This window comes from Lucilia sericata, unplaced genomic scaffold (genome assembly GCF_015586225.1).
Source record: "Lucilia sericata isolate MDLA Ls3-8-SP2 unplaced genomic scaffold, ASM1558622v1 Contig000009F_arrow, whole genome shotgun sequence".
Taxonomy (NCBI): Eukaryota; Metazoa; Arthropoda; class Insecta; order Diptera; family Calliphoridae; genus Lucilia; species Lucilia sericata.
The window spans coordinates 1111969-1127593 of record NW_023994049.1 but is presented as its reverse complement, the minus strand read 5'-3'; the positions used below and the strand labels follow the sequence as shown (position 1 = coordinate 1127593).

The following is a 15625-nucleotide window of genomic DNA, read 5'->3' as shown; positions in this document are numbered from 1 at the left end:
AAAGTAAAATTGCTTGCAGCATTCATCACAGATGCAATTTTATATGAAACAAAACAAAAACTTGAACGTGTAACTGCTCTACTGTAAGATTATTTCTACAAATATTTGTGCAATGTGCCTTCATCGAGAACTCGCTAGAATTCCTCCTAAAATATATCCGCTAAGTTGTAAAGAAAATCGCTTAATTAACTTCACTTTGCGAAAGAAATGTCATAGTGCCGAAAAATAATAATTCTGTGAATCAATCAACTGGCATCTTTACGAAAAAATAAAAAATAAAATAATTAAAAAAGCCAAATTACAACAAAAAATAATTTTCTTATTAATATTTCGAATATCTATGCTTCTAAGTATATTTTTTGGAAGAAGATTTACGTATTCATAAAAAAATCTGGAACATAATTTGCTCCAGAAGATTATAAGAATGAAGTCTTAAAACAAGTGTCATAATACCTCTTGCAAAATACTGTCATTTTTGACACTTGCATTTTCCTTTTTATGCAAAAAGTCGGAAAAGTGAGAGGACAGAAAAAAGGAGTAAAACTAATTGAGTTTATTATTTTATTAATTCTGTGAAAAATCGAATTAAATATTAAAAATTTTTTTTAAAACAGCGTTTAGCATAAATATTTCTATAGGAATATTGTGAAATTGTAAAGAAGAAATAAATGTGAAAATAACTCCTACGAGAAACTTGTAAAAAGGAAAATACGATAAAAAGCATTTGTAAAAAAGTGTTTGTATAGTAGTAGTTGAAGAAAAAATCGAGTTGGCTCATTGTACAAGATTTTATTGGCCAACAACAACAGGCATTCATCTACAATATAGGGGGGCAGATATTATAGTACTACACTTACGTGTTGCAAATTTCCGAAAATAATTATTATTTGTCTTTATTCAAACAGGTAACCGAAATGAACAAAATAAATAATTGAAAAAAAATCTAAAAATTATTCATGCATTCGTTAATTTTTGTTTGCATGTACATTTCTGTGTTATAAATGAATTTCATTCAATATGTATCGAATATAGATTGCCTTATTTCTATTATCATCAATAGCTCAGCGTCGTCATCATAGCTTACTCGAAAACCGACACCATCCTCAAGATTAATCGTCAGCATGGAAGAGGTCTCATTGACCGAAACAGAAAGCCGTTACTATGGTGATTTGTTCTTATGTTGTGATGAAGAGAAAACGGGTAAAATTCCGATGCTCAAAGCATCAGAATTATATCGTTCTGCAAATCTCTCCAACGAAAAGATACTGGAGGTAAATATGTATAAATTGATTTCGATTTGAAATTTTCGTCGGTAATTTTCGACCAATAAAGATACCTATGCACTGCACAAAAAATAAATCTACAATTACGCGTATGTATAGGTATATATGAATTTTTGACCTTATAAGATAACGTGAACCTGATCTCAGCTATGATCCGAAAAATATTGATTTTTTTCAATAGTCCTATAAGAGTTTTTTAAACTTTGTTTAACAAATTTTAAAATGTTTGGGACATCTCATTTTGTTAAATGAATAAAACGGTAAAAAAGCAGGTCAAAACCTCTTATAGATTGTATTTAAAGGTTTAATATTTATTTTCAATACCGGACTAAAGGCTATAAATTTCTTTCATTTTTATTAAACAAGGCCGACAAATAAGTAAGAATACCAAAACATTACATTTTATATTTTGGGTTAAGATTATCCTATTTGAAAAAACTTCGAGGATATTCATATGTATGTAGCCAGCAGGAAATGGAACTAGTACCAAACTGTACTTTCCTATATCATCATAATGATCAAATTAACAATGAGTGTGTTTGAAAAATTGGACCTAATTGGGTTCTTTAGAACCAGTTTGATATTAGTTTAATATTCATAAAAAGTCTCCATAATTGGTGGTTTTCTCTTTTGCAATCCTCCTTTTTTTCTAAAGATACAATAAAAAATAGAATAAAAAAATATTGTAAATACATTTACCTAACAATTCAATATGAATGTTTGAAGAAATTCTGGTTCTATCCGATCACCAACGTTGATATCTTTGATTTTATTGTGTCCCAAAATTCTATTCAGGTTTCGTTATAGAAACATTTGCCGTACGATAAAACAAATATTAAACTTATTGCAGTTTTTAAATTTAATAGACGCACTTACTTATATGGGGATTTGCTTGCAACCGGACCTAAATTTGCATGCACTATTTATTGTCTCATTTGAAGGAATATGATTGAAAATATCGTTTTTATGCAAAATGTTTCAAAATAATATTTTAATAATTTAAAATATTTATTTTTTTCAACACATGTCAAACAAAAATCAGTCTACAAGTGGCGCCATTCAACTACTCCTAGTACTAGTATTTTTCCATATAATCTCTAACCCAATTTGTACTAGTGTCTGTAGATCTAGTATTAGTACTAGAGTGACATTAAGACAATTATCGAAAAATGCAAAACTTACAAAAATACTTATTTTTCTCAGTTAGAAAAAATTATATAAAACTTTCTTCACCATCGCGAATAAATAATGTCATATTTCGTAACATCTGTTCACGTTCTATAAGGCCTTGTTATAGTATTTTTGATGTTTGGAAAAACTGCTTAAAGTTATAACCCTAATGCATATACACATTTTGGAAAAAAGTTGGTGAACTAGTTAAAAATAGTGGACGTGGCACCTCTCATATAAATTTAATATTCATATTCGTAAATCCGCAAAACTAATAACAGCTAGAGGCCTCAAATCCCAAATTTAAAATTTTTCACCTAACATGAGTTTTATAACTTTTAAAATCTGCATAAGAAAATGCATTTACAAGGATTTTGTTTAAAAATAAATTTTCAAATATTACAAATATGTATATTGCAATTAACGATATTCTTATTAATTAATTCTTATTAAGATAAAAATCTATCCTCTTTTTGATATATACTGCACTTTTTTAGATTACATCTTTAGCTGGAATACCAGACACTGCCCTACATGTTTCCCGTGTACAATTCTATTCTTGTCTCAAGTTAATAGCAGCCCATCAAGCATCGATGCCTTTAAGGCAAGAATTGATAGCCGCATCGGTGCAGTTACCTTTGCCACGATTTAGTTGGGCAGAGTCCTCATCGAATAAAATGGAAATGGCGAATACCTATCAGCAACATCACCACACAATACCTCCACCCCCAGTAACCGACCGAAGAAACTCTTTAAAACGATTATACGAATGGTCCGATGCTAATGCCTTGGGGTCGCGTCGAAATTCGTCTGCTACGCACCAGCCGGAAATATCTGCAGTAAATTCAGATGTACCGAGCACTGATTCCGAAGTAGAACAAGGCGAATCTAGTTGTGGCGGTGAGGAAGGTGTAGCTGGAGTTAGCGGCCATAACAAGGTACATTCTTTATTTATTATACATATTAAAAAGTACTGGTGAAATATTTGCACAATAGTATTTCTTTTTTATAAAATTTATTCAATACATACTTAAGTTTTGTTCACACCTATAAAATATTTGACAAAAAACGTACATTCTATAACTGTAATTGCAAATTATTTCGAACCTAATAATAAATAATAATCATTTGAAGTATAAATACTATCATATTCGGTGTGATTTGCTACATTAAATTTTCCATAAATCCATTTGGCAATGTCAAGTAGGGCTAATCTAACCCCAAGATGGGCACTCATTACGGATGGCACGGTCATACAGGACCAGTAGGAATTAAGCCTGTTGTTCCATTCCGATCTCAGTTGTGCCAAAATTATTCTTGTATTCTGCAGTAGGTTTTTTCAATGACATCCCAGGAGGAACTGTTTTGTCGTGTAGGTGGTGTTCAGAGTTAATTGTGCATGCAACAATCCTTAACAGTCCTTACGGCGGCAATTATTCAAGTCTACTCGAAATTTGCACTCCATTGACTACGACGACAAAAGTTACACTCAAAGCTCTAAAAGAATTCATTCCCTAATTCTTTTTTTGAAATTGAGTTATATTTTAAAGAATTAACAATTCTTCAAACTCATTCCCTTTGATTTAATTAATAGAATTAATTCTTAAAGCTTTCGATGTAGTTGAATTAATTCTCTAATGAATTAATTCCTATAGAATGTTAAATTCCTTCTGAATGAATTAATTTTGTTTGCATTCAATCTGTTACAAATTGAATTAAAATAAATTTCAACAATTCCTATTGATTTTTAAATTCCCTCTGAATGATATAAATTTTGTTTGAATTCAATCTATTACAAATTGAATTTAAAAATTTTTCAACCATTCAATTTGAAATAGATTGAATGAAAGTTTTGTTTTATAATTCAAAAGCATTCTGTATATTAAAAATTGAATTAAATTTTTTTTCTTTCATTCAATTTGTAATAGAAGGAATTAAACAAATATGAATGATAATTCAATTGAATTCATTCCTATAAAGAATGAATTCTCTTAGGAATTACTTCAATGGAATATAAAGCCAAGGAATTCAGCTTTAGAATTTAAATTCAAAGAATGATTTTAAAGAATGGTACATTCAAAAATTGAAAGCCGAATTAAAAATATAAGGGAATTAATTCCAAGTAGAATTCATTCTTTCCAAGCTTTGGTTACACTGAGTGTGGCATGGCTAAACAAAATCAATTTTAAATTAAAATTATTTTTCAAATAAATAAATGGAATTTGAAAAAGCTTTATTAAAATCAATCGGAATAATAATACAGAATTGAAACCATTCCGATCAGAATATAAAATTTACCTAATATGTACAAATATTTACTTCACAACAAAAAATTACGCATTTGTTAATTTAAAATTTTCTTTTTAAACCAAAAAAATCAGCATCATAGGCGTGGTGTTTCCCCAGAGGCGTGGAGTACGAATAGTGATAGCCCAACGCCTACTAATAGTGTGGCTGAGCGACCATGGGCCAAAGAAACCCTTTGGCATGGATTACTGGGAGATGAGCACAGACAACTATTAGGCACAGAGGAGGAATCTTCAGATCGTCACAGTAGTGATGATGAAAATGAAACAGACTTGGAAACGGTTTATCAAATTACACCCGAGCAGAGAGAATACTACTTTAAACAATTTAAAGCTGTTCAGCATGATCCAAATGGGCTGTTATCTGGACAAGTTGCCAGGTGTGATGAAATGTTATAAAAATAACTTATAATTTCTTTCTTTCTTGCAACTTGTATTAATATCTAATTTTAGAGTATTTTTCGAAAAGTCGCGAATTCCCGTTGAAGAATTGCGTCACATTTGGCAATTATGTGATGTAACGCGCGATGGTGCTCTGAGCTTGGCCGAATTTACTGCAGCAATGCATTTGGTTGTATTGCGTCGAAACAATATTCCTTTGCCCGCTACTCTGCCGGTGTGTTTACATCCAAATGTGCTGCAACATACTGCATTGGGTGGCAGTCAAATGACATCTCAAGCCGATCCACCAGAGGCGGATCTTTTGCATTTGGATGACGACGACGATGAAGACAATACCGATAATACAATTATAGGGGTCAATGCTACAATAAATGCTGCCGTTGCTGTAGGAGCAAATAGTGGTGGTCGGGGACTAAATGAAAATAATGTTATGAACTTAAGTACACTTTCAACATCATCTCAGGTTTGTTTTGTTTTTTTTTTTTATTTCACTTTTTATCTACTTATTTTTTTACTCTTACAGGCTAGTGTAAGTTCACGCCAAGGATCTAACGCTATTACATCAAACCCTAAGTCATTAACTCCACCACCTTTACCCTTAAAACTCCATAGTATTTCGAATTCTCCAAAAGTAACTCCACCGCCGTTACCCTTAAAACTCCAAAGTATTTCAAATTCTCCCACTGGGGGAGGAGTTAATGCAGCAACATCTTCTCCTTCTTCTAATTTGTGGGCTAAGGTAAGTGATTTCATTTTAGTATAAAGATTGCTCATCTGTATAATTATTTTTTTAAGGATGTACAACCAAATCAATGGACAATTCCACCACTGGCAGAAGCTACAGAGGTTACTGCGCCAACTTCCTCCCCTCCTCCTATAATGTGGGCTAAGGTAAATACTTCTTAATAATTAAAAATATTTCATAACTAAGGTGTTTATTGTCACAAGGATGTACAACCAAACAAATGGACAAAATTTAATGAATCTCCGACATCGAATGTCTCTAGTCCTGGTCCAAAACCAGTTAACTTTGATATGCAACGTACGGCTCAAGCTGTCGTTTCCGATCCTCAGATTTTGCATCCAGTGCCATTAAGAGTAACTCCAGTCGGTAAGATATTTCTTTTGTTTATCAAAAACGATTGTTAAAAATCTGACTAACTAATGTTGGGATATGAAGCAGGCGGTGTTATTACATCAACAGCTGGTGCTGCTGAAAAACATAATAATGATGTTAGTGATGGAGCTGGTGCGTGTGTACGTGAATCAAGTCCGAAATCATCTTCAGTATCGTCGTCTAACAGCCATGGCAGTGGCGTTGCCGGCACAACTCAACCACATCGTGATTCCTTGCAAAATAATGATCTGCGAGCCATACAAAGGCCTCAAGCTAAGAAATTACCCATAAAAAACATTGGTGCTATTCCACCACCACCACAGCGTGAACCGATTACTGCTGGTAATATACCGAATGCAATTGGCGATCACGATGCTATTGGCGGTATTGGCAGTGGACTTGTTAATAATAATTTATCTGTTTCAATGCTGGTAAATAAAAAAGAGCCTCCTCCATTGCCACCACCACGGCCTCACCGCCATGGCCGCAGTAGCAGTTTAGATTTGAATAAATTTAAAATTGGTACACCAAGTGAACCACAACCTGAGGTAAGATCTATTTTTAGGTGTTTCTTATTACATACTTCATATGTATATTTATACATGTATTTATATTTATATTTATAATGATTATCTTTCATTCATTAATAGATAATAGCCCAAGCTAGTTTTGATTTACAAACATCAACTGGATTTGCTGATTTCACCCATTTTACCGATGGCAACATTGGGACCGGAGTCGTAAGTATTTTTTGTTCTTAATTCTTAGTAAAATGTACACATCTACATACATACGTACTAGGAATATTTATTACACTGAACTAAATATTTCGTTTCAATAAATAAAGTTATTTATCCTTACGTTAACATTAAATAATAATTTTTTCCATAATTTAGAATGATCTACAACCCCAACAAATGCATTCCTTGCCACCACAAAATTTAGCGGGACGAAATCTTCAAACAGCTTCTGGCGCACTGCCACCAACACGACTCTCATTGCAATCGAATCAACGAGTATCGGCTTTTGAAGTTTACCGCAAACCTAATACTCCACGCAACTCTCAATCGCCAACATCTTTGTCCGCCAATGCGAGTGGAGTTCCACCAATAGGGCCGGCACCAACACCATTTGGCTCAGTTGCTGCTACAGCGATGACTACGGCAACTGCATTACCGAATTCGGAACTCTATGAAAAGAGGGTGAATGCAATTAGTGAAACGTTACGTCACGTTTCGTTTAAACAGGAACACAATAATAATAATATGACTGAAGTACTGCGTCATTTACGCGAACAAAATAATCTTTTATTGCGTCTGTGCAACGATCTCAGCGATGAATTACTTACCGTACAGACTCGGAAAGAAGAAATGAGACTAAAATTAGAAGCAACTTCTTCAGCATCAAATGCTATCAATGATGGGGCAACATTGCAGAATGTTACAGCGCCAACAATGGCTCCAGTTGGTCATACCGGAGGAGTTGTACGTACAGGTTCATCAATTTCAGCACCAGTTACTGCCAACATTACTGGTGGCTCCGGTAGTTCTGGCGTCCATTCTAATGTTTAGGCAGCTTTATGATTTACTTGTTTGTTTTTGGTAGAGATTTGATGTTGTTTGTTATAAAAAATACGAAGAAAGAATCCTCTATTCAACCATTATACTGATTTCATAAAAAGGAAAAGAAACTATAGGCTGCTAAAAATCAAAGACATAACCATCTTCTTTTCTTCCTACTTACTTGCCTTTCGTACATCATTTATTTCTTCCCATATTTCCTCTATCTCCTTCTATTGAAAGACTTAGAAAAGAGATCGCATTATCGTTGAAGAGACCCGGGAGGAATGTTTTCCAAGTCATGGTTATAGTTTGTCTGTTCATTCGTACATATTATATGTGTATAAATTGTTATTTATTCATAATTATTTATTTTTAATATTACATACATATATTAACAAATGTTTCTCATAGTAAAGAAAATACAAAAACAAAATGAAAAACCAAACAAATTATCTCTGAAATCAACTCAACTCAATTTAAACAAATGAAGTTAAAAAAGAAAAGAAAATACTTATTAAAATATGAAAACTCCTGTTTTTAATTAAATAGATACATATTATGTGTGTGTATTGTATTATGTGGATATTAAAATATATTATTGCAATTATTACGTTTTATTTCTTTAAGAAAGAAAGAAAAATTTATAAACCGAAAAAAAAAAACAAAATTAACAAAAACAAATCTATTGTATTTTTCTACAAAAACAAAGATTCCTTATTTAAATTTATGTTTAGTATTCTAAAATTTCTCTACTTTTTATTAACAAGTACATATAACAAGTTATCAATCAACATCAATTGTATTAGAATATAATAGATCTATTCATTCCGGAAATGAAGATTTAATTTTCAAATATGTATGTAGATCTTTTAATTTTTTTTATTATGAATTTTTTTACTTTAAATATATTTACAAATATATATTTTTTAATTTTCTTATTACTTTATTTTAATTAAAACAAAACAAATAAAAAATAAAAATATGTAAAAACATATATAAAAACAACTCTGTATTTCGACTATATTTTTTAAAATTAAAAATAAAATTACTACTGTTACTGCATAATAATTTTATGTTTAATTATTTATATAGATTAGACCTGTAGTGCTACATTTTACTTCATTACGAGCAACTTTCGTTTGTTCGGAAATGAATCACTGCACTGAATCTGATGAATAGTTTGCGATACCGATGCAAATAAGTTGATGAGCATGCTACTAGAGTATCCTTGACATCATCAACCAGTCTTGGAATAGTAGAATGGATTGGATTAACTTAACATTGCACATTTATATCCATTGTCAGTAAGTCGGGCAGTAATATACCGGACTAATGCAGAATATGGGAAGATGCAGGGGAACTAGAGTCGATTGAATTTACCACTTTCCTAAAAGAGTAAAAAGGCTAGGAAATATGTAGGTTCCATGACGAACTGGGAGAAATTGCGGGACTTAACTCTCGCAGTCTACTATTTTTTTCAGGCGAATTGGTTTTATAGGGAGACTCAGATTCTCTCACAATTATTTCTTTATGCAATCGATTTGGTAAAACTTCCAGGTTAAAACACCTTGGGTTCTCATTCTTCTCTCCTGTTTATTTATTATTTTTTTTTTTTGTTTTTAGGCGACGGTTTCCGAGTGGTGTTGCGCATATGGCGCATAACCTTTTTTAACCAAAACCTACGACCATTCGACCAAGGGCTGTCAACCCCAGCAACAACAATACAATTTTCTGCAGCGCAGCAACATCTTCCGGCATTGCTGCTCCGCATGCACAGTTTGCCAGAACCGACTGCACCATATGTCCATCCAATTAAGGTGCAACTCTTGTTTGGGCTGGTGTCATCTCAGCAACTGCTCCGGACTTAACGATCATCGAGAGTGGTCGGAAAATTTGATCGCCCCATGCTGCTTACAACAACGACGAGATTCATCAGCGTTATCGACAACAACATCGTCATCTTCCTACGCTACCCCTCCGCCCTCTCCCTTGCAATCACAACAACGGCAGCAAATACAACAGCAGCAGCAACAACAACTACCGTCGCCGCTAACACTCTCGATTGCACTCCGGAGACCTGGGTTGATATCCATATTGCAGTTCAACTGCAATGGCCTCCAAAACAAAATTTCCGAGATAACCCGATATATGCAGCACAACAACATCGTGGTCGCTGCGGTCCAGGAGACGAAACGAAGTCTACAAAGTTCTAACGGATACAACATTCTCCGAAAAGACCGCACCAGAAGTAACGGTGGGGCCTTTGCTTTCATCATTCACAACACCGTGCAGTATAGAGCTCTTTCTCTATTTTTCCAGAGACCAATATCTTGAAGTTCAAGGTATTGCAGTTAGATCGAGAGAAACTGACTTAGTGCTCTATAATGTCTATATTACGCCTTTAGCCAGCTGTCCAGCAGGCTACCGTCCCGCCATCAGGACTTTGTTAGACGGCGATATGCGTCTTGTCCTAGGGGACTTCAACGCCCACCATCAGCTCTGGCACTCTTCTTTAGGGGAAGACCAGAGAGGTGCGTTGCTGGCGGAACAGATTGATGAGTCCACCTACAATGATGATGTTCCCACGCGGATTATGGGTACCTGCGCTAGCTCGCCGACATCACCATAGCGAGTGCTGGTTTGATCAACTAAGCAACATGGCGAGCCGTAGTTTCTCTGGGATCAGACCACTTACCCATAATCGTTTCTCTGGATCGACCTAACGATTTTATCGTCTCTGAACGCCGTCAATACGTAAACCAAAAGAAAGCAGACTGGCACGGCTTCAGAGAATTCACCGAACGCAACTTCTGTGATCTAAATTTTCCCTCCAACGTACACCATTCAGAGAGGAAGTTCCGTGAAACTGTCATCTCAGCAGCTGCTCGCTTTATACCTGCTGGTCGTATATCCGTGGTACGGCCGCACTTCCCAGCAAAAGCAGCCAGGCTTGCAGATGAAAGAGATGACATCCGAAATACCAACCCAGGTGATCCAAGACTCACCCAGCTGAACATTGAAATCAGCAGGTTGGTAAATGAGGACAAGCGGAAAAGATGGCTGGATCACTTGAAGAACTGCAACCTGAGTTCGGGTGTTAGTAAGTTGTGGTCTACAGTTCGATCTCTCTCCAACCCGACGAAGAAGGATGACAGGGTCGCTATTAAGTTTGCAGACATCCCCAATTCCGACCCTGAAGGGTGCTCGGGCGCATTTTGCCTTTTGCATTTTGTAATACCGACAATCAAACAGGCCGATTTCCCTCCTATCACCAGTCGCGAAGACTCTTGAGGCGCTTCTCCTCCCCCAGCTGTGCAGCCACCTAACAGCAGCTCGTCACCAGCATGGCTTCCGCAAAATGCACAGCATCACCACAGCATTAACCGCCATTGCCACTCAGATCTCACAAGGCTTAAATCAGCAGAGGCCCTGTGAAAGGACGGTCCTAGTGGCTCTTGACCTGTCGAAGGCCTTCGACACTGTCAGTTACGCCACACTCTTCGAGGATATCCTGCAATCCACAATGCCCAACAACACGAAGAGGTGGATCGTAAATTATCTGTGTGGCCGTCAGTCGTTCGTGGAGTTTAGAGACAGACGCTCCAAACCCCGTAGAGTTAAACAATGCGTACCTCAAGGTGGAGTACTATCTCCACTTTTGTTTAACTTCTACCTCTCTAAGCTCCCCGCACCTCCACAAGGCGTGGAAGTGATTTCATATGCGGACGACTGTACAATCATGGCGACGGGCCACAACATTGATGAATTATGCGTTCTGGTGAATGGTTATCTCCACGAAATACATCAGTTCTTGCGCGTAACCTGCAATTATCACCATCGAAGTCGTCAACAACACTTTTTACCACCTGGACAAAGGAAGTAAACCTAAACCTTGGCATCGTGGTCGATGGAGTCCAAATTCCGACAGTGCACCACCCAAAAATATTGGGGGTCACATTTGATAGCCTCTTTACTTCCTCAGCTCACGCCACTGCAATCACGCACAAATTGCGAAGTAGAAAGAAGTGCTGCGGCAGCACTTGGGGTATGGATAAAGAAACCTTGTTGGCTACATATAAAACGATTGGCCGGTCAGTGGTTAACTACGCTGCTCCAGAGTGGTCTCCTTCGCTAAGTGATACCCAGTGGTGAAACATTCAAAGCTGCCAAAATGCCGCCCTAAAGACTGTAACGGGCTGCCTACAAATTACTTCGGAACGAAGGTCTTTCCAGTCAAGGAACACAATGTCATGTTGACTAAAGAGTTCCTCCAGGAATGTCATCGGAGAAGTCATCCCAATTTTAACATCACACAATTGGATACTCCCCCGAGGCATGTCAGGAAGGATCTTCGTATATATGTAACAGCTGAAACTATACAATAATCCAGTTGGGAGGTTCTACATCAATGTCCAGGCCTAAAAATTGGGGTACTTCAACTGGATGCGTCCATAAATCCATTGGACAGAGCGAAGTAGGGTTGGCTAGGCAGTTGAATATGTGGTAGGTGTCATGAGGACCCTGACAACATGCAGGACATTCGTTGGGGATGACACGATCTATACGTGACCAGTAGGCATTGGGCCTGTTGCTCCATACCGATCGTATTTGTGCCAAAACTACTCTTGTTTTCTGCGGCAGGTTTTCTTCCGTGTCTGGAGGGCGACCTCCAAGTACGACATTCATGCGGTATCCTGCGACCGCGTTCGCAGTCGTTCAAAGCTGCCGTATACGAGGACTGATCCAATGGATCCTGCACATATCTGCATATGATTTCCTCGTATATACGAAGATCCTTCCTGACATATCTCGGGGGAGCATCCAACTGTGTGATGTTAAAGTTGGGATAACTCCTCCCATGACATCCCAAGAGGAACTGTTTAGTCAACATGACATTGCGTTCCTTGTCTGGGAGGACCTTCGTTTCGTCGTGCAAGTGATGTTCCGAGGTAATTTGTAAGCAGCCCGTTACAGTCCTTAGGGCGGCATTTTGGCAGTTTTGAATGTTTCTCCACTTGGTATCACTGAGCGATGGTGACCACACTGGAGCAGCATAATTAACCACTGACCGACCAATCGTTTTATATGTAGCTAACAATGTTTCTTTATCCATACCCCAAGTTGTTGGGTATGCGACACTGTTCAAAATACAACACAGTACAACTGAATTACATGGCCAAGCTATATGAATCACTTCCAAACAGGATTTGTGAAGTGTTAGTCAACCAAGGAGGTTCAACACATTACTAAAATAGCTTAGTTTAATTTATATCGTTGTAAATAATCTGAATCAATAAGTTTTAATTGCAAAAGTTGCTAAAAAATCGCTTTTTCTGGGGGATGTTCTATTCAAGTGGTGAATTTTTCACAGTAGCTTTTTTCGGTTAATTTACAAATAAAATTATATAAAATCAAATATTACAGACATGACAACCATTCGTATCACATTTTATTCAGAACAAAAAATATTATAATGAGGGGAAAAACAAGTTTCCAGAAATTCCTGATCCAAAAATATATGCTTTGAAAAAAATTGATATATGTGCTATTCAAGTGGCGAGGAGTGTATTAGGTACACCATGTATTTATGTATCTTTGTTTGCAGCAATAGTGTTATAACTTAAAAATAGAAAAATGTTCTTGTGTACAGAATTTGTGTTTATTATTAGTCAGAATAATCATTCTTATTATACAAAACTTACAAATATCAGCTGTAAAATAAGTTATTTAAAACTTATACTCATACACTCTTTTATATAGATATAAAAAACTTAAAATTTGAAAAACCTTTTAAGTTAAAATTTTAGTTTTTGAGATACAACACTTTGGCTATAAACGAAAGGGGTTTCATTTAATCTACTACAAATTAAATTTAAAAAAATTTCGTAATTAAATTTGGAGTAGATTTGAATTAAAGAAAAGTTGAACCATTCAAATATGAATGAATTTAGTGTAAGTATGAATGAATTGAAATAAACTGAAAGCCTTTGAATTAAGTTATTAAATTAATTCCTGAGAATTAAAAATGTTCTGAATTAGGATTTTGGTGAATTAAGCTCAAATTGAATTGATTAATTCGAAGCTCTGCTTAGTGTACATTATTTCACATTGTGTTTCCCTTAAAAGTGTTTTTGTTATCAAATAATTATTTAAATAAATAAGATTGAAAATTAAGAAAATTTGATTGTCAAAATATTAAATATATAAATATGTATGTATACATGTACTTGTAAATATTGTGCTTATAAATACGAATTTTAATGTTTTTTAATATGAAGTGTTTTATATGTAAAAACATATTCTGTCAATTTATCTACAAAAATAGCTGAAAATATTGTGAATCTCTGGTAAGTACTCATTGTAATTTTATATAATACATATATACATACATATTTGTTTTATTATTTAGGAATATTGCTGTATTAAGGAAGGAAACCCCAAAATAAATTGTACAAAAAATATTTGAATATAATGCGTAAGCTATGTAAACAGCTGTGCTGTTATATGTGCCTTAAAATGTAAATAAGTCTTAGTAGGATAACCTTTATGTTGAGACAAATGTAATTTAATTAGTTATAAGTGACAATGTAATTAAATTTTTGGAGAAAAATCAAATCAATGCGTAAGCTGAAACAAGGTGGCGTTGTCCAAGAAAACACTGGATACTAACAAACGATTTTTAATTCTATTTGGTTGCCGGGGACTTTAGCCAGCCGGAGGTGGACGAGGGGTAGGAGAAGAGGAGGAAAATTCAGAAGACTCAAGAATCTGATGAGAGTGAAATGGATTTCAACATGGCAGTTACAGGTAAGTCAGTTTCAGCTTGGAATACAGTTCGGACGAAGAATAATAAATAGAATTTATCGGACGGAAATACAAACAGGGAAAATCCTACTTTTAAACATAAGGGCGCAATGCGGAAGATGGTTGAAATCTATTTTTTGTGCAAACACTATTATTTTTTTTTACAAACTAAACATTTTTAATTTTTTACTATTCACATTTAATTTAAACAAAAATTGTATATAAACAAAAACAAATTTTGACAGAAAAGATATGCAAATAAGAAAACAAGAAATGATCAGCTGTTCGATTGCATATACCTGTTTAGTGTACACTGTGTACTCCTGTGACTATTTGAATGCTATAACTGTGTGCAAGATGGTAATGGACCTTGGAATAGAACATATAGAAGAAGCCTCGAAGATAGGTTACGGTCGCTGTAAATTATTGTTTAAGAATTTTCCGCTGCTAACAATTCCATGGATGATCCAAGAATCAATGAGAAGGGTTTAAGTTCGAAAATGTTGGCTCATTCCCGGTGTCCCGGTGGATATTTCTGAGGAAGAATTCGTGAAGGAAATTTCTTCTCCCATTGAGGTACTAAAAATAATAAGAATCACATGCAGACAGAAGAACACGGATGGTGAAGTAAATTTCACACCTACAAAGAATATCAAAATTATTTTCAAGGGGAACGAAATCCCTATGAAAATTAACTACGGCTATACGAAATTGAGGGTGAAATACTTATTCCTTTTAGATGGTGCTATAGATGCTACAGATTTAATCACTTTGCGCAACATTGAAAGCAAACCTTTGATCTATGTAAGAAGTGTAAGAAGAAGCCTGGATATGTGCTGTGTGAACTGCAATGATAAACATCCACCGACTTATAGGGACTGCCCAGCTCGGACTAAGGCTTATGCCATAAAAAAGTTAATGACCATTGAAAGCTTTACTATTAAGGAGGCTAGAACACGTTTTCCAAAGTGTTTTCTAACC

General features: G+C 35.3%; 1 protein-coding gene and 1 pseudogene across 5 annotated transcripts; both read left to right on the top strand.

Moving 5' to 3' along the window:
• Positions 1-198: 198 nt before the first annotated feature.
• Positions 199-8903, top strand: LOC119603054. 5 transcript variants are annotated; one of them, XM_037954938.1, is made up of 12 exons: positions 199-516; positions 615-905; positions 1061-1271; positions 2951-3391; positions 4835-5139; positions 5213-5624; positions 5685-5900; positions 5957-6052; positions 6110-6272; positions 6342-6826; positions 6929-7018; positions 7175-8833. In XM_037954938.1, exons 3-12 carry the CDS (start codon positions 1122-1124, stop codon positions 7847-7849), a joined length of 3033 nt encoding a protein of 1010 aa, XP_037810866.1. In that variant the 5' UTR covers positions 199-516; positions 615-905; positions 1061-1121; the 3' UTR covers positions 7850-8833. The 5 variants fall into 5 exon arrangements, with proteins under 5 accessions (XP_037810866.1, XP_037810858.1, XP_037810884.1 ...); XM_037954930.1 differs by having other exon boundaries at positions 199-537; XM_037954948.1 differs by having other exon boundaries at positions 200-350.
• A 737-nt stretch (positions 8904-9640) lies between these two features.
• On the top strand, positions 9641-11723 carry LOC119603437 (annotated as a pseudogene).
• The last annotated feature ends 3902 nt before the right edge of the window (positions 11724-15625 follow it).